General features: G+C 40.5%; 1 protein-coding gene across 2 annotated transcripts in view; it reads left to right on the top strand.

Annotated features, from left to right (window-relative positions):
- The first annotated feature begins 1,822 nt into the window (after positions 1 to 1,822).
- Positions 1,823 to 25,037, top strand: part of SEMA3C (semaphorin 3C) — a 186,698-nt gene continuing 163,483 nt past the window's right edge. The window contains exons 1-2 of one of the 2 annotated variants that reach the window (XM_025181687.3): positions 1,823 to 2,385; positions 7,118 to 7,258. In XM_025181687.3, coding sequence (XP_025037472.2) covers positions 7,156 to 7,258 — 103 coding nt within the window. In that variant the 5' untranslated portion in view covers positions 1,823 to 2,385; positions 7,118 to 7,155. Of the gene's footprint in view, positions 2,386 to 6,891; positions 6,914 to 7,117; positions 7,259 to 25,037 lie in introns of those variants that run through there. The other variant, XM_075926424.2, reaches the window with a different exon arrangement.

Genomic DNA, 25,037 nt, shown 5'->3' on the forward strand with positions numbered 1-25,037 from the left:
TTCCACTGTGTGAGCTGGACACTAAAACATGCTACTTATTGCAACAGAATTAAAATAAAACTTTAGCCATTTCACTCATTCCATGTGTGTGGAGTTTTTAAAAATGGTGTGAAGGTAATGATTAACTGTTAATCATCTTGCTCCTCTCTCACCCACCCACACAATGCATAAAGGAAGGAAGTATAACATGCTTGTTTACACTCAAAATTTGCATTTTGATTTCTGAAATAAGCATAGTTCCCCTTGCATAGCAAGATAACACCTCACAGATTAAAGTGCTGCTTTTATATCTTTCTCATAGTTCATTTGTTACTTTATGAACCCAGAGTCCTCAAGGGAGTGGCAGAAACCCATGTAATTTTTATGAGTGTTACATCTGACATTTGGATCTTTCACTGAGCTAATACATTTGAGAAAAGAACACAGGTAGCCACATGGTTCCCTCATGTCCACACCTGTGAAAACAGTGAGAAATGCAAACGATTCCAGCTAAGATTAAGTGGCTTACATTTGAAAATTTTCCTCAGTTGCCTTTTTCCAAAGGCATAATGGGGTAAGCGGCATAGTGGTGATCCTGGTTAGTCAAATATTTAGTGCTTCTCTCCACTCCTATGCCTGACTGTCTCCCGGCAATGATGAAGCTTTTCTCTTCATATGTATTTTAAAGCACCGTGGGTGACAGTTGCCAAAGTCCCCCAAAGAGACTTTTTCTGAATAGGATTTAGACCATATCACCTAGGTGCTTTTGAAAATATTTCCTGTTCTAAATATATGGAGCTATCCACAAATGCTTATGTTGAATATTCACAATACTCGTGTAGCTGGGTCGAACCAATGCTCTATCATCTGCCCCTCTGATAAACTCCATCCTCACTCCATTTTTAGAGAGGTAGTCTTACAAGAATCAAAACTTTGCCCCAGGCTTTTTTTCCTTCTCTCTCTAGGGTTGGCTAGTTTTAATTCCTCTTCCCCTCTAGATAGCGACCTCTGCTGGGTTGTACTATGCTGTACCAGTCCCTCCCCCGCAAGTGCTGCTGAGCTCAGCGCTGAAACCCAGTTCTCTAGTCTGTCCTTTGTACGTCTGGCTGGCCCTTGACAGAATTGCTTTGTTAACACGAACATCAAAGCATGACGCCTGGAGTCCGACTGGGAGTCGCCTTGTGGGCTCGAAACACTCCTGCGTGCAGGAGTTGAGTGCTCTTCATAGCCTTTGCCTAGAGGCTGTGGCGGGAATCACCCTACCTGTCTCAGGGGTGTGAGTTGAAAGATTAAGGGAGGGGAAGAAGACAAGGAGAAAGTCTGTAGAAGGGCACAGAGACAGAACACGTGGTGTGCAGAAGGCGATAGTAGTGGGAATCCATAGGCATCATAAACATAAGAAAATGCAGGACAATGTAGCACTTTAAAGACTAACAAGATGGTTTATTAGATGATGACTAATAAACCATCTTGTTAGTCTTTAAAGTGCTACATTGTCCTGCATTTTGCTTCAACTACCCTAGACTAACACGGCTACATTTCTATCACTATAAACATAACAGGGATTGTTTTCTAATTTAAAGATATCACTGGCATGCTGTGGAAACTCAACTGGAGTGTTTCCCTAGCATGCGTTTTAAGGAGTGTCCTGGAGAATCGCCCCTGGAATCCGGCAGAGAAAGAAAGCTTTCCCTTAAAAGGATTTCGTCATTTGCCCACTTAAAAGCATTATGCAGTTTCACACGCAGGACCAAAGTGGGTCTGCCCGCCTTTCAAGCGCACCACGAGCCCCGCTCAGTCCGCCCTGCTAGGCACTGACTCCTCTACACACTCATTTGAGGAGCTGGCAGCTTTAGATCTCACAGTCCCGCGCTGGATTTCGTCCCCTGACTTCCCCTCTCTGCGTTCCTGCTCCTTTCGCTGTGGCTGCCTTGTTAGCTCTCCCCCTGCTTTTCTTTCTGCGGCTCGCTCTCTTCCTTCTGGGTGTGGCCTCTCTCCCCTCCAATATTTATGAGATCTGCCCCTACTTGCTCAGCTAATGATGTATTCCAGCCTGGGGTGAGCTGCCTCGCTTAGGCGGTTGCTGGGAGGGCAGTAGGACCAGCGTGAGTGGCGGTGACTGTAATTGGAAACCAAAGCTTTCCCCGTCATCGCTCAGCTACTTTCCATTCACTCCTAGGTGCTTAATTAAGGAATGGGGAGACGAGTTCCCGGAGCCTGATAGCAATAAGGATTATTCTACAAAGAAACTGGGAGTGCGTTTGCAGCCACCAGGAGGAAAAGGTTTTCTACAGTCAGCCAGGTTTGGAATTAAAAGTGCCCTGGTAAAAGGAGTGGAGCCCATAAACTGATAGAAACGAGACAGAAATTTGATGGCATTGCCTTACTGAGTCCTTCAGTAGCTAGGTAAGCATGATTGAAAGTTCTCTTTCAGCACTGTAATGGATGTGAAATGTGACTGCTGAGTTTTGCCACAGCTCAGAGTTAATTACAATGATTTTTTCCCCCAACTGTATAATCTTTATTTTTTTCCCCAGTGAATGATTTGACAAACAGAACAATTCTGGAATTCAGCCTTGAGCATATGACACCTGCCGGGTGCTTTACAGTGAAGTTATACACCACTTTTATAAAGCAGGACAGAATTTCTTTTTTTTTAAAGGAACTCCATGTGAATGCAACTTTCCCTCTTTAACAAGTTTGTTATTCACACTGTGAAAATAGGAACAACTAGTGAGAAATGAAACTGGGACACTATTTCTTGAGTCTATGCTAAAGGGGAGTACTTGTAAGATTTCAGTGCAGTTGCTGGCCTATACAGATCATGTGCTCAGAATATGTTGATTTCGCTTACTATCATGACTTTCCATAGATAAATACAAAACTGTTATTTTATTCCAGACTAGGATTCTGAACTGAAATGAGTTTGTTTTCAATTGCCAAGCGGTCCTAAAATTCAACATATTTCCCTTCTCTAACTCACGTGTCAGAGAAGGCTGTATTCATAAAGCCCTGGGATATCTTTATGGCAGTAATATGCCCTTATTTTACGTACCCAACAGCAGGCAGGGAGCATGCAATTTATTGTTGAGATCTTGTATTGTCTGTCACTTTTGTGTGACAGTAGAAATTTGCAATTCAAGCAGAAGTATAGCAGCATTTCTCCTCAATGGAATTAGATTTGGCTAGGAACATGGAAGGATTTTTTTGACAGTTCCTCCCAATATGATTTAGCAGAACAGAAATAACCCTATACTTTCCCTCTTTCCTTTCCCCTCTGTATTGCAAAGAAGGCATAGTGCTACTACAGTAGAATACTAATCCCATTGCATCTGTTAAAATCACATGTTTGGTATGATTGGCCATTTGTTTTGGCCCGACAAAGCAATCTTATCAGGATTTAATGGCATTCCTGTGTTTGAAGAAGGTTAACTAGAAAGCTATCCCATGGGCTAGTGGTAGGGTATTGAATTTTAAACCCACAAAGTAGTGTTAATATTGGAATTGGTGCAGCTTGTTTAAAAATTATTTTTGGCAAAGGCTATACAAGTATAATTGTATTAATTAACGAACCCTTAAAAATTAACTGGGGCTGTTCCAAAATGGGTTGTTTTCTTTTGTACTGCAGAGCTGTATTTGGTAAATTGTCAAACTTAGTGGTTTTGTCAGCAGAGAAACGCCACAATACCTGCATTAGCCCCAGACCAGCTGCAAGAGGGTAGCACTGCTGAACAAGTCTGACTAGTGCAGCAACTCTCCCTCTCCCAGCCCTCCCCCACTCTTGCATGGAATTTTGGTGTAGATTGTAGCTCTTTTAAAAAAAAATGACTTGCAGTAAGTGAATATTGAATGACTGAAGCATGGTAATGAGACACAGCCTCTCACCTCTGAATCCAATCCAAATTGGGACTGATCTGACTGAAGTCATTATTATCTGACAGCTGTTTACTGCCCGATATGAAACTACCTGGACGTTAGAGCCAGGTGTTGGGGTTTTTTTAAGGACAGATGTTGGTCTCACCAGAGAGGGCATGAACTGAAAGGACACAGATACAAAACTAATGTCTTTGCCCTTAGAATCTTGAGCTTTCATGGGCAAAACCCACTTAAGCTCATGATTCCATATATTTTGGTTAGTCTGTAAGGTACCACAGGACTACGTGTTGTTTTTAAAAGTTACAGACTAACACGGCTTCCCCTCTGAAATTGTTTTCCACCCTTAAAGGCTACGTCTACACTGCAGGCTTCTTGTGTAAGAACTTTTTTGCGCAAGAGTTCTTGCGCAAGAGCGCGTCCACACTGCCATGTGCTTTTTGCGTAAGAGATGTGCTTTTGCACAGGAGCGTCCATGACAGTGTGGATGCTTTCTTGCACAAGAAACCCCTGTTGCCAGTCCACACATGCCTTTTTGAACAAGAGCTCTTGCACAAAAAGGCTTATTCCTTGTAGAAAGAAGAATAACTCTTGAGCAAAAAGCCCTGTGTTCTTACGATTTCATATACTTCTTCTTCCACAAGAACACGCTTGTATTGTGGATGCTCTGTGAGCTTTTGCACAAAAATGGCTGTTTTTGTGCAAAAACTCTGCAGTGTAGACGTAGCCTTAAAGGTGGTCCTGTTAATATAATTGAGGTGCAGTGTGGAGTAGTTTGCATTAGCACAGTCCAGGTAATCTCAGTTCTCAGGGTAAACAAAAACTTGCAGTGTTTAATGTTATTATTCTGTAGGAATTCTTAGATACTAAGACACATCCTGCCAGGTGCTGAGCACCCTCCTCCCCCATTGAATCCCTCTTCCTGGTAACACTCTCAGAAGATACTAAATAGCATACAGAAAGGGAGATGTTCTTATTTAAAATCTAGCCAGAAGCTGGTATGATATGCATAGGGTTAGAAATCAGCAGGGCTTGACAAACGGCTGCAAAACCTACTCGCCAGTTCCACACTGTGCATACGCAAGACCTGCATTGCGCATGCGCACGCCGCCGGTGAACAGGGCGACCAGCTGAAATCTACTTGCCACAGGCGAGTAGATTCAGTGATTTGTCGAGCCCTAATCAGTTTATATGGATTCTATTTAGAGAATAGACTTCTGGGCTAATTCCCCTCTCTGTTGTTCCAGGTTTATGCAGTTGTAAATCCACTGATATCAGAAGAGGTACACTGATGTAAAATGGCTGGAATTGTAAGGTGCATCTACACTGAACCTGTAGCTCGAAATAAGCTACGCAATTTGAGCTACACAATTGCATAGCTTATTTCGAGTCAATTTCAAAACAGCTTATTTTGAAATTTGGCGCTGTCTACACAGCACTTATCTTGAAATAAGTCACTATTCTGAAATGTCCCTTACTCCTCGTGAGGTTTATAGGGATGCTGGAATAGCATGCCTGTTATATTTCAAAATAATGGGTGCACTCAAAATATGCAGAATAGCTATTTTGGGATACCTACCATATCCCGAAATAGGCTACATCTATACTGTAAAGCTAAATGGGAAATCAGATCTTAGTTGTGTGTAACCATAGGAGGATCCCCTAACCTTTCTAAGTCTCCATTTCTGTATATGTAAAATGGGGCTAATTATGCTTGCCTGTTTCTCGGGATGTATTCATTAGCCTTTGGAAGGTGTTTTGTATAAAAGGATGGGCTTAATTTTGAGTGTGATTTTGTTTTATGGGCTCCCATTAACTCCACTAGACTTTGGATCAGGCTCTATATGAGATACTGCTTTTCTAATTCCAAAGTATATTTGTAGTATTCTACCTTTAAAAAGCTACTCAAGTCAGAAAGTCTTAGAGGGTAGCCATGTTAGTCTGTAAGGTGCCACAGGACTACTTGTTTTTAAAGTTAGAGACACACACACATATATAATTAGTATCATGACCTTTTTTCATGGGCAAAACCCACTTCTTCAGATGAGCTTGAGTGGAAGGTGTGAGTTACCTTATGCAGTTGATTGATTTCTATTCATCTGAAGAAGTGGGTTTTGCCTACAAAAGCTCGTGATGCAATATGTATTTTGTTAGTCTGTAAGGTGCCACAGGACTACCCTTTTTTTAACTCAGAAAGGAGCGTTCTATCAGTTATGCAAATACAACCACCAGAATTATGTGAATGGAGTGAAGCAATAGACTAAGTAGAGTATTTATATGCCATCTACAGTAGACTTCCGATAATCCGGAATCTATGGGACCTAGGTGGTGCCGGATTATCAGATATGCCGGATTATCAGGAAGTACTATAAAATGGTTATATATATACACACACTGTATACATTATATACTATATATAAAGTATTCTTAACCCTTCTTATTGTACATTCTGTATACAGTAATGTTTTAGGTTTTTTAAGCCTTTTTTACCCTTTTTGCTCAGTTCAGCTGCTGCCGCTGTTACCTTGTATCTCATTTTTTTGCCGAAGCTCACTCACTAGGCTCTTGCCATTTTGATGCCGGACTATCAGGAGTGCCGGACTATTGGATGCCGGACTATTGGAGTTTTACTGTACTATGAAGTATTCCTATTAGACACAAACCTGGGACTAAACTCCCTGAATGGGATTATCCCAAACAACAGTTGATGTTAGATGTAACGAGTGAGGGTGAAAAACTGGCTGTGTTGGAGCCAATGGTAGTTGTTCCATTAAGTGTTTTTTTTTTTTTTTTTTTGTAAAATTGTGCATGTTCTAGTATATAAGATACAGCAAAACAGAGATGTGCTCCCTCTGAAGTTTAAAAAACTGTATAGATTAAGCATGATGTACAGTAAGGAGCGAGGTCTAAAAATATCAGCCAGCTTTTACTCATGAAACATTATCTCCTGTCCTTGCTTTGCTCTGCCTTGACATTTAGCATAATTATTTTTCCAGCAGGTGGAATTATCCTTATTGAAATAAACTGAGTCTTTACTCACCTAAAACTTTGTCTATGCATTGTAAGTAACATGCTTACAGTTCTTTGAGTGCCAACACAGAACATATCCAGACAAAACATTTTTGGATTTAAACGGAAAATGTGTGTCTCATATTATACCTTCAATCTGGCAAAGCTCTCTTACTCCTACTCTTCTGCACTGTTGATTTTAGTCCACATATTTTATATAATGTAAAATTAGTAATGGACTTTCTTTTTCTTTTAGGTTTTACTTCTTGGATATTAAGTTGAACATCAGAAGATATGGCCTTTCTAGCAGTCTACCTTTTGATTGGGATGTTTATTTACTCTAGCCCTGTAAAAGGATCTTCACAGCCTCAGCCCAGGGTGTTCTTAACATTCAATGGTAAGGAAGCAGATCAACATGCTTGAGCAAATGTTATTGTATAACATTTTCTTCTTTTCATCCAATCCAATAACCAAGTAATAACTAAGAGATGGCTTCTAAATATGTGTCCACATAAATGTTTTTTTTAAATTATTTGTAGTGCCTAAGAGCCAAATGCTGAGGTTAACTTTTACATGGAGGCTACTATTAGCTGTAATTACAGGAACAAATACATGGGATTTGTTTTCTTTTTAAGTGTCTGTCATTATGGCTTAGGCAGAATTAAGGCATTCTCCCTTTTTTTTTTTTTTTTTTTTGTATTTTAAAAGTAATTATTGTAGTGCATGACCAACAATTGCAAAATAGATCAGTAATTTTGATTGCCTCCATTTTTTTGGTGTTCATATAGAGATACCTTTACGGAGATTTCAGAAATGACTGAGGAGTCACCCTCTGAAAATCAGGCCTTTTTAAAGGATATTAATTTGGGCATCAAACATCACCTGTCATTTTAAACACTTATGTTTTATGTGTGTATTGTATACAAACTACTATTAAGTAGTGTGCATGCTTAGGAATTTTAAATTCTCATGGAATCAAAGTACTGATGCCCGTATTTTGTAAACGGACTACAAACATGCTTTTTTTCAAAATATATGCACAGTTCACATCTAAGACTCTTTGTCACAATAGGGATATAAATGTTTTAAACCTCTGAATTTAATTGCAAAACTGGACTTCTTTCACATTGGCTGTTAGCATTTATGGTGGTGATTCTATGTACTGATTTAGTAATTTTTCCCTTCTATGTATTTGTATGAGAATTTCCTAGAGGCTTTGACAAATGCTGTGCTTAAATGAAAAGAATCTAATGCTGCAAAATATACTTTGGATTGATGTTTTCTGCATATGCTGTTTCCAAGGCCTGAATGGAAATTTGTGAGATTACACATTTCATGAAATTTAGAAGGAATTCAACCCTCAGGCCAAACCATTTTGCCAGATGTGTCTATCAACCCACCGTCCAAACCACTTGCAAGTGTGACTAACTCATCTAACCCATATTAAAGAAATACAAGAAGATTAAGTGGGAAAGGCCACTCAGCCAGTCAGGAGCTATTTGTGTTTTTATGACTGATTCCATTTATTCTATTACTGCTTCAATCACCCAAATGTCTGGAAAGCTGGTGCACTTGCTTTATTATTCTTTGTCTGAAACTTCAATATCAGTCACCTCTCCAGATACATGTGGCCTCTGGGCTTATAAAGTCTCTTGAATTAATATTATTAACTATTTGGCACTTAATAGTCAGATCCCTCAGCCCTATACAAAAGCTGGGCTTGGTCTGTCTTTGAATCACATGGAGCGGATCCTGCCTGCACTGGTCTCTTGGAGCCCGGCTGGCAGGTCTTGACACTTGAAGATTTCCCCCATGCAGTGAAATCCTTGGGTAGCATCGAGTCACCTTAGTGATTCCTACACTGCCTTACTAGCAGGACTTCGGTGCAGTGGATAGGGCATGGAAACAGTGTGTGAGACCAGGGTGTCCCTAGCATAGTTAGGATAGCCCCAAGGTGGCTGTAAGTTGCTCCCAGGGATCAACCTGGGGACCTCAATTGCCAGTGGGCTGCATAGTGACTTTAAGCCTCTCTTCTCCACTGGGCAATGATAAACTCTCAAGGGATAGATCAAAGAATCTGGCCTTTTGTTTTTATAGTGTCCTTCTTTTCTTCACAAGAGGTAGAAAAGTGGGACTACCAGGAATCTCTATCCCACTCTATTTTTTCTACATACCCAAAGATGGTGATAACCCTATTTCTGGTGGCAGATTTCCCTCCGCTCCCCCCCCCCCCCATGCTAATATCCAGAGAAACACATGGTAAATATTAAGTATAATGAATGTCTTTTCCATCTCTGATTGTCTAAACGCCACCCTGGAAAAACAGTGTTGAGGCAAATTCTACACTTAAGAGATCATTTTCATTTCTAATTTCTGTGATTCAAAGATTTAAGGGTAGCAGCTCTAGTATATCAGGCAAGGTATTTTTGGAAAGAAGCCCCCACAAAGAGGAATGATTGCAACGTATTGTGTTCAGTACCTATTACTGTACAATGCACAATGGGCTGGGTCCTCGGCAGGTGTAAATTGATATTGACATTAAGGTAACTATTTTGGGGCTTAGACTCAGTGGCCATCTGGGAGAGCAGAAGATGTTGAAGCTTTTGAGTCAGTATTCTGCAGTACTGAGTCTAGCCTCTCTAGCAACCTCTAATTCCAGACTCCATCTGGGCAGAGGCAAAGTCTGTTATGAATATGTATTGCTGCTCTAGCCAGAACCATAAAAGGCTTATACAAACCAGATCACAATATTTGTCACATGAAATAGCACAGAGAATTAGCCTAGCTGTCCTTAATTTGAGAACACTAAAGAGGGTGTCTTGGTTAAACAGGTATTATCACTTCAATATCTGAACTGGACAAACTAACAAGCACAGGAGGAATAGTCTTCTCATTTGGATGTTGGCCTGAGTCTCAGAAAACCTGTGTTCTGTTTGCCACAGTTGTCTTAAATTTAGCACGATTTTTGCAGAGTAAAGAGTATTGCCATCTCCCCTTTGTATTGGACTAGATTCTGCTACTCTTACATATGGGCTGTGTCTACACTGGGCCACTTATTCCGGAAAATCAGCCGCTTTTCCGGAATAAGCTGCGAGCTGTCTACACTGGCTCTTGAATTTCCGGAAAAGCAATGATGCTCTACTGTACAAAATCAGCCACTATTCCGGAAAAACTATTCTGCTCCCGCTCGGGCATAAGTCCTTATTCCGGAACAGTGTTCCGGAAAAGGGCCAGTGTAGACAGCCCAGTAGTCTTTTCCGGAAAAGCGCGTCTAGATTAGCCACAGATGCTTTTCTGGAAAAAGGGCTTTTCCGGAAAAGCAGCCTGCCAATGTAGACGCTCTTTTTCCGGAAATACTTATAACGAAAACTATTCTGTTTTAAGCATTTCTGGAAATTCATGCCAGTGTAGACACAGACAAATAGTCCTTTACTCTATATAGTGTGAATAACAGTGCCAGCCTCTACCCTTCAGAGAAGAAAGGTAGTGGAGTACTCATGATATCGTGACTGTGTTTAAATGGACTGACCTAATCACTTCCTCTCAGTGCCTCAATGCACAGTCATAGTCATTGGTTTCCTCTGAACATGCTGAGTTTTGCACATCAAAATGTGAAGCCTAGAGCAATATTCTTTTGTTTTTAATACAATATGTTTTGAATTCCTCCCTTTTAAACAACTCTTCGTGATCTCTGAAGTAAATTTATATTATATATATGTTTATACAAATATATGTATAAAATTATACATATATATTTGGCATTAGCTGAAGCTCTCCCAGTGAAATGAAAACACTAAGTTTAATTTGTATTAAGTTTGCTTTCCAGATGGTCAAAAGAACTTTGGGATGTGAAAAGAGATTTCCTAGTTTGCTGTGTTTACAGTACAATGGGGCCACTATTGTCCGCAATTCTGATAGAAAAAGGTGAAATATGATGCTGTTTACTTTTCAAAGGTGACAATGGCACTTTTCAGCTTCAGTGTACTTCCATTCTCTTTAATAATAATCTCTTTACCATAAGATATTGCATGCAAGAATTATTGATGTTTAGAAAAATGATTCTCATTTTCTTTTAATAAATGGATATTATGAAAATGTAACTTTTTGTATACCATATGGTTTAAACACAATGAAATTAGACAACAATAAGTCAAATAGTTCCTCCTAATGTGATATTCATATTTTGGATTGGATTCATGTGTTACTATTTTACCAGTACATACAGAAATTTAAAAAAATGTAACCAGGAGAAGGAAAAAAAAAAAAGCATGATGCATTTTAAAGCTGACATCTCTTAGGAACAAGTCCCTTGATGTTTGCATAATAGCATCTGACATAGGGGAATCCAGTCGGCAACTTGACCCATTCCGTTTTTAATCGGGAATGATAAAGATCTGAAATGACTTAATCATTAGTTGCTTTCATTCCTTGTCATGCATTGCATCAAGAAGGAACAGTAATTAAAAGTAAACCGCTTTAATATTTTGAGGGCCTGATAATAGGAGTTTTGCAATTAATTTCAATGGGAGCAGGATTTAACTCTTAATTTATATTTTTGAGATTAGTGATGTGTCTGCTTTTCTATTTAAAAATACAGTTTGTTACTCATTTTCTATCGTTAAATGTTTATTTGACATTAGTGTGGAATTTAGCATTGCCTGTGCCTTAAGAATTTGAGTATCATTTATGCATTATGGATCTGATTTCCCAATGCCTTGCATCTTGTACCATCATTTATATCTGTACAATAATTATGTTTAGGAATTCATTAATCTGAGTTTATCATCATCTCATTGTTCTGTTAGTTGTAGTGGCCAGATCCTCTGCTTCACCGCTTTTATACTCAGCAGAGCTGAGAAGAGGATGGGGGAGAAGGGAAGAAAGCTAGCTTTAAGCTCCGCTAATTCTGGATCAGCAGTGGGTGGGATGGAGGGAAAAAACACCAGGATATTCGAGCATATGAAATCTATACAATTTAGCACAAGCATACTATCTGTAATTACCTCATGGAATAATGATACCAAGCCCTGCAGCTTCTGAACCTACCAATATATATACCTGAGCACTCACATTCCTGAGTGCTCCTACCAGGTTGGGGAAAATAAGATTTTTGGGGCCCAATCCTACAGTCCTCTCATGGGTAAAGCTCTTCTTGAAGCAAGAGAATGCAAGATCAGGCCACAGGGTAGCACAAGCTTTGCTTTGGTTTCAATTCACCTACAATTCAAGTATGGAGTTTAATGTGCTTCCAAACCATGCATGATGCCTTTGTTCTGTAGAGGTATGTCTACACTGCACCGTAGGTCGAAATAAGATATGAAATTTGAGCTACGCAAATTACATATCTTATTTCAATGTTATTTCAAAATAGCTTATTTTGAAATTTGGTGCTGTCTACACAGCACCTAGGTTGAAATAAATCGCTATTCTGAAATGTGGAATGAGGTGTACAGGGATGTTAGAATAGCAAATCCATTATATTTCAAAATAACAGGCACACTCAAAAGACGTGGAATAGCTATTTTGGATACCAGAAGTATCCCAAAATAGCGCTGCAGTGTAGATGTAGCCTAGTAGTGCAAGGCTGCTCCAGATGGTTTTTGAGCTTTGGACCTTTTTGCAAACCTGCTTTGACTTTTATTGAGATGCCCAGACCAGGTGAGTTTCACAAGTTTTGCTGTGCACATTTCACACAGCCTAGTATCTAACACCATAGTCAAATAGAAGTTTCCTGTGTAGATCCCCCACTGTCTTCACTGGAAATGACAAATTAGTAATGGATCAGGTCTAAGTTTGTGCAAGTTCACAGATAGCTATGTCTCTCCATGAGGCTAAATCTTACTAGAACAAATAAGCAACTTCTAAGAAAGACTCACCCAACTTCATTAATACCTATTAAAAAGCATACAATGTCACTAGGTCAGCAGCAGCCCCTTTTCAGCTGTCAACATATTTTAAAAGATTTAATATATCCCCTGTGGTTGCCCTCCAGGAGAAAGAAAGAAACTGAGAACCATTTTCTTTTAGCTTCTGAGCAACAGCAACACAGCTTGTTTTCAAACAATCCCTCATTGTAATGCTAATGCTACTTACACTTAATAAAAAGTTCATTTATTATTTGGCCTACTTTGTGGTGGTGACAGTTCAAGCAGTCAATAGTTTTGTGGTCAAATAGTTGATGAACTCTTTGGTGGTGTTCATATGATGAAAGCTACTTCCAAAAGGCAGCAAGGGTAAAAGGCTACTTGAAAGATTTATCAATCTGAGATCTTATTTCTGTTTTGGATGCACAACTTATCAAACTTCTCTCAGATTTTATCATAGCATTATCCTATTCTGGGAGTCCTAGGCCACATTTTTTAAAGTGACTAGTAGTTTCCTGTCCCCCAACTTTAGGGACCACGTATGGGTATGTCTACACTGTACAATAAGGTTGGGTGCTCACTCAGGTGTGAGCCAAAGTGCCCCCACCCCTTCATCCACATACTAAGCAGTATGATTTACAGACCTTCCAATTGCCTGGTCTGGTGATTCAAAAGGGCCTAAGGCTCCCGGCTGCCACTGCTGCTACTGCAGGAGTGGCAGTGGCCAGAGCCTTAGGACTTTTAAATAATCACTTGAGCACCACATGGCATGCCCCAGCTCTGCCTCTTCCACCCAAGGCCCCCATCCGTTCCGGGAGCATGGAGGCATCCTCCCCCTTGGCCAGGGGCCTGGCATGTCTGTTCCACTCCAGTATTGGGTCAGCAAGCACACAGCAACCAGGTTCCAAGATCCTGCTGGGGGCATAAGTCCAAGCCCAAGTCCCACCATGATACAGGTCCAAATCCTGTCAAGTGGCAGTATGGATGCAGACCTGAGATAAAAGGAATGCACAGCAAAGCATGGATTCATTTGCAGCACTGTAAAACCTAAGTCTAGCACCTATAAAATCAGGTTTACAATGCTATGGGAACACACAAGTAAAGGCTTGGAAACACTAAAACCACAAGCCCAGGTCACACAGACTTGAGCTTAGTAGACATACTTATGGTGGGCTAATTTTTAGGAAGTGCTGTGCACCTGCCCTCTGATCAGTCAGCTCCCATGGCATTGCAAATTGAACACCTGAAATCATTTCTGAAAATTTGGGACCATAGAGTCTAGAACTTAACACTACACTTCATTTGTTTAAATAGAAAAGTAGGTGCCCCTTGTCTCTGATGGAAATGACAGAAGCAAGTAATCCACCTCTGTGCATAGAAAATACGTTTATTTTTAAATGGGTTAATTTAGCTTGCAATTGTCTTAGAACTATGCTGTGCAAATGTGGACATGATACAGGTAATGATATGTCTGCATAATCAATCTTTACACTTGGCACATACTGACTTTTAAAAAAATCCTTTTTTAAGTAGTATTTATCAGATGTGAAAAACCCAGTGTTCACTGAAAATGCTCCCTGTACAGATAAATAACCTGAATCTTCTCTCACCGGTATGTATTTCCTATCAATGTCATTCACTTGACTACAGTGGCATAACTTCTTACTGACCTCAGTTCACATGAAAAGAGAATCAGACTTATTTTCCCTAGATGATGCACAGGGTGGATTATGAACTTCAGCTATGAGGACTATCATACAGTGAGGTCAGAGGGGATCGGAAAGGTGAAACATGGGCTTTGTCTGATCTGTTCATCAGCAACACTGAAGTCATTAGAGGAAGTGATGAATAATATATGACTGCAAAGGAAGAAGGTAAAGGGGAAATCTAGCCAAAATCTGGTAAAAGTCTTGCTCATTCAGTTCTTTTATTTATCATTCACCAATTAATTTCTTTAGGGGAGTGCTAAGAGCTCTGGATATTTCTCCCATTCCACAACAGTAACAATATATTCTAACAGAGGGTCCGTGTCACTTAACTTTCTCCCATTCTCAATCCTTGGAGATTAGATGAGTGGACCCTAGATCTGAGCCACTTTCAGTTTTGTCTTCTGTTGAGCAAAAATGAAACCTCAGCTCACTTTGACAAGCCCTCCCTGTTTTAATCCTCTATTTATCAGAGAAATGGCATGGTCAGCTCCATTATTCCCTTGCTACAATTTTCCCATCTGTGCCCTGTTGCAGGCCAAAAACTGCTCAGGCAGAGATCATATTGACCACAATGTTCTTCTACTTTGTAATTTTTTTTTGAACAGAGAAAGGCATTGATATGCCTACTATCCTAATATGAAGTGTATGAATATCAGTAACAAGAGCTGCACCATGGGCCCTCTTTAATAAAACAGTAAATACACTTGAAGCTTTCACAATGCTCTTTGATATACGATGCTTCCGAAGCCTGTGTATGTGTCAGAGATTATTAGTGACACGTGACACACAAAAATTACTCATTTTTATTGGAGAGTGTTGAGTGAACTCCTTCAGTAAATAAGCAGATGGATTAGATGTTGTGCTCTTTCATTTCAACACGAATGCTTTCATCTTTTCAATGTAGTTTCTGTTTGACTCCAGTAACATGCCCTTATAGAGGACTGGGCATTGCTGTGCCCCCTCTTTTTTTTTTTTTCTTTTTAACCTAAGGACCGTTAGTGATAAGGGCACAATTTGCTGGTGAATTCCATGTCTTCCTGTAATATCTTATATTCATATAGTGATGTTTCATTCCTAAGGATACATGTTGCATATTTATGGAATCCTTTCATGCACTGCTACTGACAGTCCAAGTGCTGGAAGGACAAAACCCCTGTTCACTAACGTGATTTTCATGACTCTCTTGTTAAAATCCTCTAACAAATTGATGGGAAGATCAGGAGTAACAAAACCACCTCTAGGGTATATCTACCCTTCAGAGTTTTGTTGGAAAAATGGCTGTTTTTCTGACTAAACCTGAGTTATGTCCACACTGCAATCGAATTCTTCCGAAAGTAAATTGAAAGAACAGAGGGTTTTTTCTGGAGCTGGTAATCCTCTTTCTATGAGGAAGAAGCCTTTTTCCAAAAGACCTCCAAAAAAGGCAGGTGTGGACAGGGAAGAGGGAGCTCTTTCAAAAGAAGAGGGAAAAGCACAGGTGCCCTGGTGCGACTCCGTCAATAGTTATCACAGCTTAAGTGCGAGATAGCATCCACACTGAATGGATGCTATCTTTTGAAAAAGCAGATCGCTTTTTCGATGTGCTTTTGTGTGTGGACGCTCTCTTTCGGAAGAAGTTTTTTGGAAGATCTCTTCCGAAAAAAGGTTCTTTCAAAAGAAGCCTACAGTCTAGACATAGCCCTACATGAGAATTGCCTTTTCTACAAATATGACTACATCATCCCCATCACTGTTATTTTCCCCTGCCTAATGGTTCATAAAAATACTTCTGGAGAGAAAATCTTTTGCCTTTAAAATAAGCCAGATTTTTGTCTTTATAATGGAGCCATCTTTTTATTCTGTGTTTGTACAATACCTAGCACAATGGGGTCTTGATCTGTGACTAGAGCTTCTCCACACAAGGGTAATACAATGAGTGATCTCAGAAGTGGATACTGTTAGGTTCCTTACAAAATCTCCACTCCCTCTCATTTCACAACACACAAGATGACAACTGAGCTCTTGTTAGGCTATTTTCAGGAATACGATCTAGTATACCTACAGACTTAACATAAGTGTATTTGCCAAACTAATATAATCCTCCTCATTATGCATAGATATGTGCCAGTAATTTGTTTAAGTGGGAGGATGAATGAGTAAAAGTCCCAGTATTTCACACTTCCTATCTATTGGCAGCCTGGTATATGAAGTTCATCATGTGCTAAGGGGAACATTTTTCTGGGAATTCCCTCTTAAAATACACTGGCAGCATGTCACTGAAACACTGTTCAACTGTTCACTTGTGCAGTCACAGTAAAGTCACATAAGGGAGTGAAAAGAAATATAATATAGATTTGAAACTATAGATGCCACTTAGGTAAGTATTCTGGGTCCAAACTTGCTGAGTACTGAGCACTTCCTGATAGGTTCTGAGCACCCACTAATTGACAGGAGTTGAGGGCATTTAGCATACTGCAGCAGATTCTCAGCACCTCATAGGGCTGAGCTCTTAGTACTCTCTCAAAATAGAATTTGGCCAGGACACCAGGACCTGATACCCGGATGGCTTGTTATAAGTGCCATGTGACTTTTTTTAAATGACCACAGTAATTTGGGTAGGAAGCACAGTAATTTTTTTAACTATAATTTTTATTCCCAGTGGAAATGTCAAATACCAGTATGGTTGCACATAATATAACATTTAGCAGTTGTTTGGGACTTAACACACAGACTTTAAAGCTGTCCTATTTAATTTAGTTAGCTACTGCTAAGATAAATGATTTCCTCACTTAAATTACCTTCTAACTTGTGGATGATCTGGCATTACATTGCCAAGTTGCTTAATGGAATAATTTTGTCTTAAATTGGATTTTTTACAAAATTAATAGCCAAGAGGAGGTTGGATCCAAATTCTTTCATTAAAGGCATTGCTTTCACCCATTACAAGGGTCAGACTTACACTCTGAAATAAGGAACAGGGATTTAATAGTCATGCAATAAATGGAAATACATCAGATTAACATTCACATTCATCTACTTTTACTCTTCCCTTTGCAGTTCTAAAGTTTCCTTTTTGCCTTAATATCATTTATTTAATATTCCAGCAGTTCTAAAGTGTCTCCTATGTCTTTCTCCTCAAGTAAGTAGATTTCCTGAATTCTTTTCTCGGAGCCCTTTTAGACTCTCAGGCTGTGTCCAGACTCAGGGGTTTTTTCGGGAAAAGTAGCCTTTTCCCGAAAAAACTTCCCCTGCGTCCAGACTCAAGCCGCGTTCTTTCGAAATTATTTCGAAAGAACGTGGCTTTTCTTTCGATGGCGGTAAACCTCGTTTCACGAGGAAGAACGCCTTCTTTCGAAAGTTCCTCTTTCGAAAGAAGGCGTTCTTCAATGTAAATAGGGCTTCTTCAAAAGAGAGCATCCAGACTCGCTGGGTGCTCTCTTTCGAAAAAGCGGATTGCTCTTTCAAAAGATCCTCCTGCAGTCTAGACGCGATCTTTCGAAAGAGGCTCTTTTGAAAGATGCTTTCGAAAGAGCCTCTTTCGAAAGAAGCCTGCAGTCTAGACATAGCCCCATTGTCCTTCCCAAATTTTTAGTGAAAAAATGTTTTTATTATAGCTCAGCTTTCACAAGTAGCATGTGATGCAGAATAAATCAATTTATGGGGATTCAGTTTGGCAAATGTGTTACTTCTTTGAACAGCTGCATAAATCAGTCTATTACCCTTTATGGACCAGTTTAAATGAGCTGGTGAAGTGGATATAAAAGGCAAAAGGAGTATGTTATATGAGACAGCTGTTTGATCACTATATCACTTCAAAAAATGGTCAGGGTTGGTAAGAAGGATTTTTTTTTTCTTACCTCTCAATACACCAGAGCAAGGCTGCCAAGATTTATACAGGAGGAGAAGAAAATAAATGAAGGCAGATAATTGAATATTTCTGCAATATTAAAATAGCAAATCAAATGACGGGCTAAATGTGCTGGGAAATCTATAACCAGTTACCAGAGATGGAAAAAGTAAAGTGGATATGGAAAACATGCTCAGTTGTTATTCCTCCATGCAGATGTGTGATTGACGCTGGACATACATGATGTGTACGATACCAAAGCACTTTATAAAGTATGGGCCTGACTTCTGTCTTCGGAACTGCCATTGATGGCAACAGAACTGAGCTCAGACGATCTGCAGTGTTGGACACCTGACCTGTTCAGGAATCACCTGGTCTCCGACTGAAGCACAGCCACCTCTGGAGTGAAGCATAGACATATTTTTAACAGCATATAACACCACCACATGTTATCTGGGGACAGGGAATGGAGAAAAATACTGCATTTTACTGAATTGTTGAGGTCATTTGAGGAGTAGGATGTATTTACCCAACTTGGAATTTCACTGGTTCCCAAAGCAAGGTTGATGACATGCCCATGCGGAACATGCCACTATAATTCATCTTTGGAGATCTAGACCTCGGTTTGATGCCTTCTCAAAAAGACCACACTGATTCCCACACCAATATTCACCCAGTCTAAAGCAGATGAAGAGCTTTGCTAAGTTGCCAATGCTGTTTCCTGCAGCACTTCGAAAATATGATTGATCCTCTATCTCAGATGTGGGAAAATACCGGCCCATAGACTGGATCCAGTCTGCCAGGATTTAGTCTCTGGCAGGCCCCCACACCACTTTATTTACCTGTGCCTTAGGAGGTATGGGTGATCACAGATCCCATTGGCCGAGGATCACCGTTCCCAGCCAATGGGAGCTGCAATCGCTGGTGAACCGCCATCATTTTATTGCCCACACCTGCTCTATGCTATTTTTTAGCTTGGATACCTGAAAATGGAAGAAATTTCAATGAGAATGTTGCCTTTAAAATACTTGCATTTGCTTGGTAAAATGGAACCCTTCCAGTTTTTAAAAACTCCTCCTCATTCTGCTGTTGCATTCACTCTAGCCTACAGAATCCCTATCGCTTCAATTGCGTGAGAGGTCTTTTTTGAGTGAACACAATAAGATGTAGAGTATACTTAGAAGCCAGACTTGTAAACTGGAATAAAACACCACATGTTTTGTCATCCTCAAAATGACATTAATAAGAACCAGTTAAGATTTTCTAAGAAAAAGCTGGCATTTCTTCAAAAAGTTACTTTTAGAGACCTGATAGGGTTTAGTTGACATGGAGATCTGATTCTGGGCTTAGATTTTTTTGGTGGGTTTAATGTGAATATAGCTCATGTTGTTAAAAATCTCACTTCCTGCTTCTGCTCAGAATAACTATATGAGCTGCATTGTTTTCTTAATGTACAGAAAAGAGTCTAAAACCTTCTGGAGTTTTGTTATACTTTGTGTTCAGGATATTTATATGTATTGAAGCAAAGGAAGCATACTTAACTAAGCAATATGAAGCTGTGTTTGTCTCAAGGCCGAGTATGTTTCAATATCAGTATCTCCATCCCCTAATTACCACAGCATTTGCCACATGCACATGAACTGTTTGCTAAATCAAGAGACTAAAACCATTGCTCTTTCTATGGCTCTTTGGGAAAGTAGGACCACAACTTTTAAAGCACAATAGCAAGTGAGATGTACAAGGTCCATTGATTTAATTTTCTCACACTCGTTTAGAATGCTGCTCCTAAGTACCTAAATTTAGGCACCTAAATCCATATTTAGGCAAATGCAGATAGATTGTCAAAGCTCAAGGACTTTGTGACTAAACTGGTAAATATAAGCATGTAGGAATTTTCAAAAGTAATTTTAAGCCTGTCTAATCATCAGGGATACTGAGGAGCTGGGGTTGGAAGCAGAGCAGGCCCCAGACTATTTTTTGTGCATGTATGTCGGATATTCAGTTTGGTTCATGGAGGAAGTTTGTGCCAGATGAGTCAATAGTGGAGTGGTTTGATGGCCCTCTGGCTTCTATGCCTGTATTTTGAAGTTAGGTTTCATACAGTTTACGGTCTGAAGGGATCACTAGATCAGACAGGCTGACCTCCTTACTTTGCACAAGATTTATTTGCAAAGGTAGGCATTTAGGCAGAGATAATTCCACAATTCACATTTACTGCTTAAAAGTGATACCTCTCACCAGACACTCTTAAAAAAGCTTTGCAAAAGTATTTTCTTAAGGAAGAAGTAAAGAAAGGACTCCAAATATTTCCCATGAGATCCAGTAATCTAGTATATATTTGAGAGAGTTTTGCTGTTTATTCAAGAACTCCTCCTAAACGGTAAGTGTTAGGAGCACCATATTCAATATACAGCTTCCTCTTATCATAATTTAAAGCAAGGTAAGGTTTTGGTTGTGCCAGGAAAATGGGATGTATCTGGAATGGGATTGCTTCTCATAAAACCATACAGAAGAGAGACAAACACCAGGCAGGTGAAAGAGACTGGAGGGGAACACACTCCCCATCCAGCACTGTTCCAGCCCTAAGCATCCTGTACCTGACACCCTTTAGGGAGGGGTACTGGACACCCACTCCTCCACTTTGTACAGGAACATTGCTGCCTGATCCCTTTCATCAGGGAGCAAGGGGAAAGTACATAGTTGGCTGCATTTCTCACAACAGCTGGGGAGCACAGGAGGCAGATGAACATGGACCTGTCCCAGCCAGGGAACAAGCACTCCTCCCCCAGCTGTGCCCGCTAGAGCTGCAATAGCCATGGAGAGGCCCTTTTAATCTGGCCCCAAGCTGCTGTGATGAGAAATGGCTGAGGTAATCCCCTCTCCCCAGGACAGCCTGCATACCTAACCCCTCATCCCCAGCCCCACCACAAAGCACTGATTTAAATGAAGCAGGTACATTTTCATTTGATTTAAAAAAAAAGAGTTAAAGACCCCGACCAATGCCAGGCAAATCTTCTAGTGCTGTATAATGGTGAGACTCCATCCATTGTTATATACATGGTCTTGTTTGAGGGGTTAGAATAGATTTTGGGGCCAGGCATGCAATGCTGCTTTCTAGGCAGAGCTAACACTGATACTGTATCCTGCAGTCCATCAGTGCCAACTTATACACATGCATCTGACGAAGTGGGCCTTTGCCCACGAAAGCTTATGCTCCTACACTTCAGTTAGTCTATAAGGTGCCATAGGACTCCTCGTCGCTTTTGCAGATTCAGACTAACACGGCTACCCCTCTGATACTTAACTTATACAGAGCCACACTCCGCTTACCCATTCTCCTTTCCAGCATCAGTGTTCCACAAGATAGACGTTTTAACGAAGTCCTGTAAAATATGTTTTAGAATAAGTCTCTGTGACATCACCACATGGAGAAAATGAGTCCGGTATCTGGCAGCAGCAAAGTGAGTCTCTGTCAGTGAATGAGAGTGTTCTTCAGGAAGAAATATGAGTGTTCCTCCAAAAGATCAGAGAAATCAGGGGCAGGCTTGATGATGTTGATTTCAAATGAACCACCAGCAATCATGTAGCAGAATCACTTTTCTCCTCAATTCTCCATTTACCCTCATGGGTGAGGTTGTAGGAAGGTAGATGGGGGGGATGTTGCTCCCCCCACCAAAACTGCAGGCCACAGACAGCTGCAGAATATGCCCCCCCTTGCTGCACATGCTGCCATTGGCCTGATTGGAGCTGTCTATCTCCACAAACATAGAAGTCCATTATTCATAGGCTCACCCTGAGGAGGACCAGATCCCAGTTCTATTGGAACAACTGATTGGGACTTGCACAGGCCTTGTCCAGAAATATGGTTGGGTTTCTGTTTTGTAACTGGTCTTTATATAATGACCATGGAGGGCCCTTAACTTTTGGGAATTCTCTTCTGTGTCATGGGGGCACACTGATACCAGGCTGGGAAAATGGCCTGGGGTATGTTCAGGGGAAGCTTTTTAAGCTCTGTTGCAGAAAACTTCCCCCTTCAAATCAGTTTGAGCGTGGAAGAGAACTTCTCCTGTCAGCTAATCATGAGATTGTATACAACCCCAACAAACAGCGACATGAAGGGTAAATAAGAGGAGGAGCCAATATTTACCATCCATCTGCTTAGTCTTTCTTTCACCTCTGTGATTGCCCTCCTATGAACTGACAAGCTCTTAGAGGGCACATTTCCTGGGTTACATCTGAACTCATAGGAGACAGAGAAGCAGGCTGTGTAACTTCTTTCTCTGAAAGGCTCTGACAAGAGAAGAACAGTGCTCTGGAGAGAGTAGGATGTGGGGTTGCAGTCACTGAAAGGAATCCTATGGTGACTACACTGATGGAGGATAGCATGAATAAATAAGGGGCAAGGGGAATATTAAGTCACTGACAGAGGCAGTTTAAATTAAGTCACTGAGCTGTGCTTGTCAGTCCCTCTTTGTATTATATAGCACACCTGGCCATCATGGTGTGATACACTTCTCAGGGGAATCCAGGATTAGGAGGCATCTCACTACCACCTGCTTTTAATGTGAGGAAGCCTCATCTGTGCCTGCCATGGGTCAGCATTCCAACTCCACTGGCCTTGGGCAACATAAGCTCTCCTCTCTCAGCCTCAGGAGTCCTGCTGTCACTCTTCGGATTGGCGCACACTAGCACTCAGGCATCTCCCTGTTCTACTCCAGACTTGCAGCATTCTCCACTTTGCTGCATCCAAAGAAGCAGAACAGCCCGGCTTCTGTTCTACCTCAGAGCAGTGCTGGATGTATGCACAAGCTAAGTAAGCTACGTCTCATATTATGAGGGGCCTCTAAATTAAAAAAAAAATTACTAGTTTTTAGTTGCTACCTTACCTATGTATCAATACATATGCAAATATAAAACTTAATTATTTCTGTTTGCATTGTCCTTTCTGTTAAAACAATACACTTTTTTGGGGAGGGGGGTAATGCTATGGGGCTCAAACTTGATATAGTTTAGGGCCTCAGCATGTCTTAATCCAGCCCTGCCTCAGAGCACCACTCTGCTTAACTGTCTGCTATTTCATTTGTTCATATCTAAATCAAATGTAACAAAGTAGAGGGATTCTCAAGAAGTAGTATTGGAAACAAACCATTATTTATAAAATGAAACCATAACATGCAATTTAGAGTAGAGACTTAATTGTAGACTGTAATTAACAAGTTCTCTCATGTCTTACAGAGTAAGGCTCACTCAAATTACTTGCAGCTATGCATGTTGTCAGTTTACTTGCTAGGTGAAGTATATTTCTTTGTACTCCAAGATATTCCAGACCAATCCTTTGTCTTTATTAATAAGTGAGACACCCCCTGCTGTTTCTTTCTGTAGATTTCCTTAGCTTTCAGCTCATTCCAGGCTTCTGTGCAGTATCTTGCACAGAACACAGAAAGGGAGGTACGCGTAAGCTACTTCGTCCTAAAAGGAACATTGCTTCCTGGTGACCTGACTTAATGACAAGACTTAAGAATATCATTTCAATATAGATATACAACTCCTCACATATTTTGATGAATGGCCCCAGTATCAGAGCCCTGTAAAAACTTATGCATCCTCCGTCATGTAGCATCAAGTGATCACTTGGTCACAAGCAAGATGGGTGTTGTGGACATGTTTGACAGGAGATAGATAAGTCATCCACTAATACCAGCCGATTGTGTGCATCAGAGATACCAGGCTCTGCTTTTGGTGAGGAAACAGAGTTCATAATTAGCATTCGGCACAGTACCTATGGCTGGTTCTGATTCGCTATGGCAACTTGGGAAGCTGTCTTTAGAAGCTGTCTTTCACACCTGCTCTGCATAAAATGAAATTGCTGTTTAAATGTTAGCTTCTCCTTTGAGCAATGGCTTCAGAGAAGCTGGCTCATTAGACACTATCCAGAAGAGATAGAATAACTTTCCCCAAAGTGGTCAGAAATGTGACCCAAAAGAGCATTACATCCCCCCATGGGAGGCTCGGGGCGGGACTCCAAAAGCTAGTTAATTTGTGTCATACAAAATAAAGTGCCTTAAAGGTTTGGCACCCAAATATAAAAGTTTGCACTATACACAAATTATTCTACTTTAAAGCAGTCCAGTGCTCTATCTCAAAAGGGAACATTGCATCTGTGTATCTGTCTATTGTGTACCATATCTATTATATTTAGAAAGTTCCCTCTTCAGAAGAGAGAGAAATCCTGTATATGAAGCGTGACATGAAGCAACACAAAAGCAATCTGTCAGATGATCCTGCCCACATTTTCTGCAGTTAATCTCTTTAGCTGTCTCATTTAAGTGAAAGAGAGATTGTCTCTTTGCTGTTACACTGAGCTTATTCATAAAGAGGATGAATAAATCACCGTGCTGGTTCTGATGGAGTGTGCTGAGTGAGAGGCATTAAATGCAGTCTTTTCAGGTGCAGAATTATAATTTATTTATTTAGTTTTGGAAATTCCATTGAGCTCCTTCAGCACTAAGATAAAGTTTCTTCTAAATTAAACAAGCAGGGTTTGTGACCAGATCTCAAAATAAATGTTGCTTTTAAAACAGGCTTGAGACCTTTGCTTACTGCAACATCTGGATACAGTTTATTTCAATTTCATGTGTGTCTATCAGTATGCGTAATGTTATATATATAAGATAAAACAGGTTCCTTCATTCCGGGGGCTGATAGACTTGCTGGGCCCCCACGCAAGGTGAGGGGGCGGGATGACTGCATTCCCAGAAGGCACTGGGCCTCGGGCAG

This window comes from Pelodiscus sinensis, chromosome 1, assembly GCF_052426305.1.
Source record: "Pelodiscus sinensis isolate ZL-2025 chromosome 1, ASM5242630v1, whole genome shotgun sequence".
Taxonomy (NCBI): Eukaryota; Metazoa; Chordata; order Testudines; family Trionychidae; genus Pelodiscus; species Pelodiscus sinensis.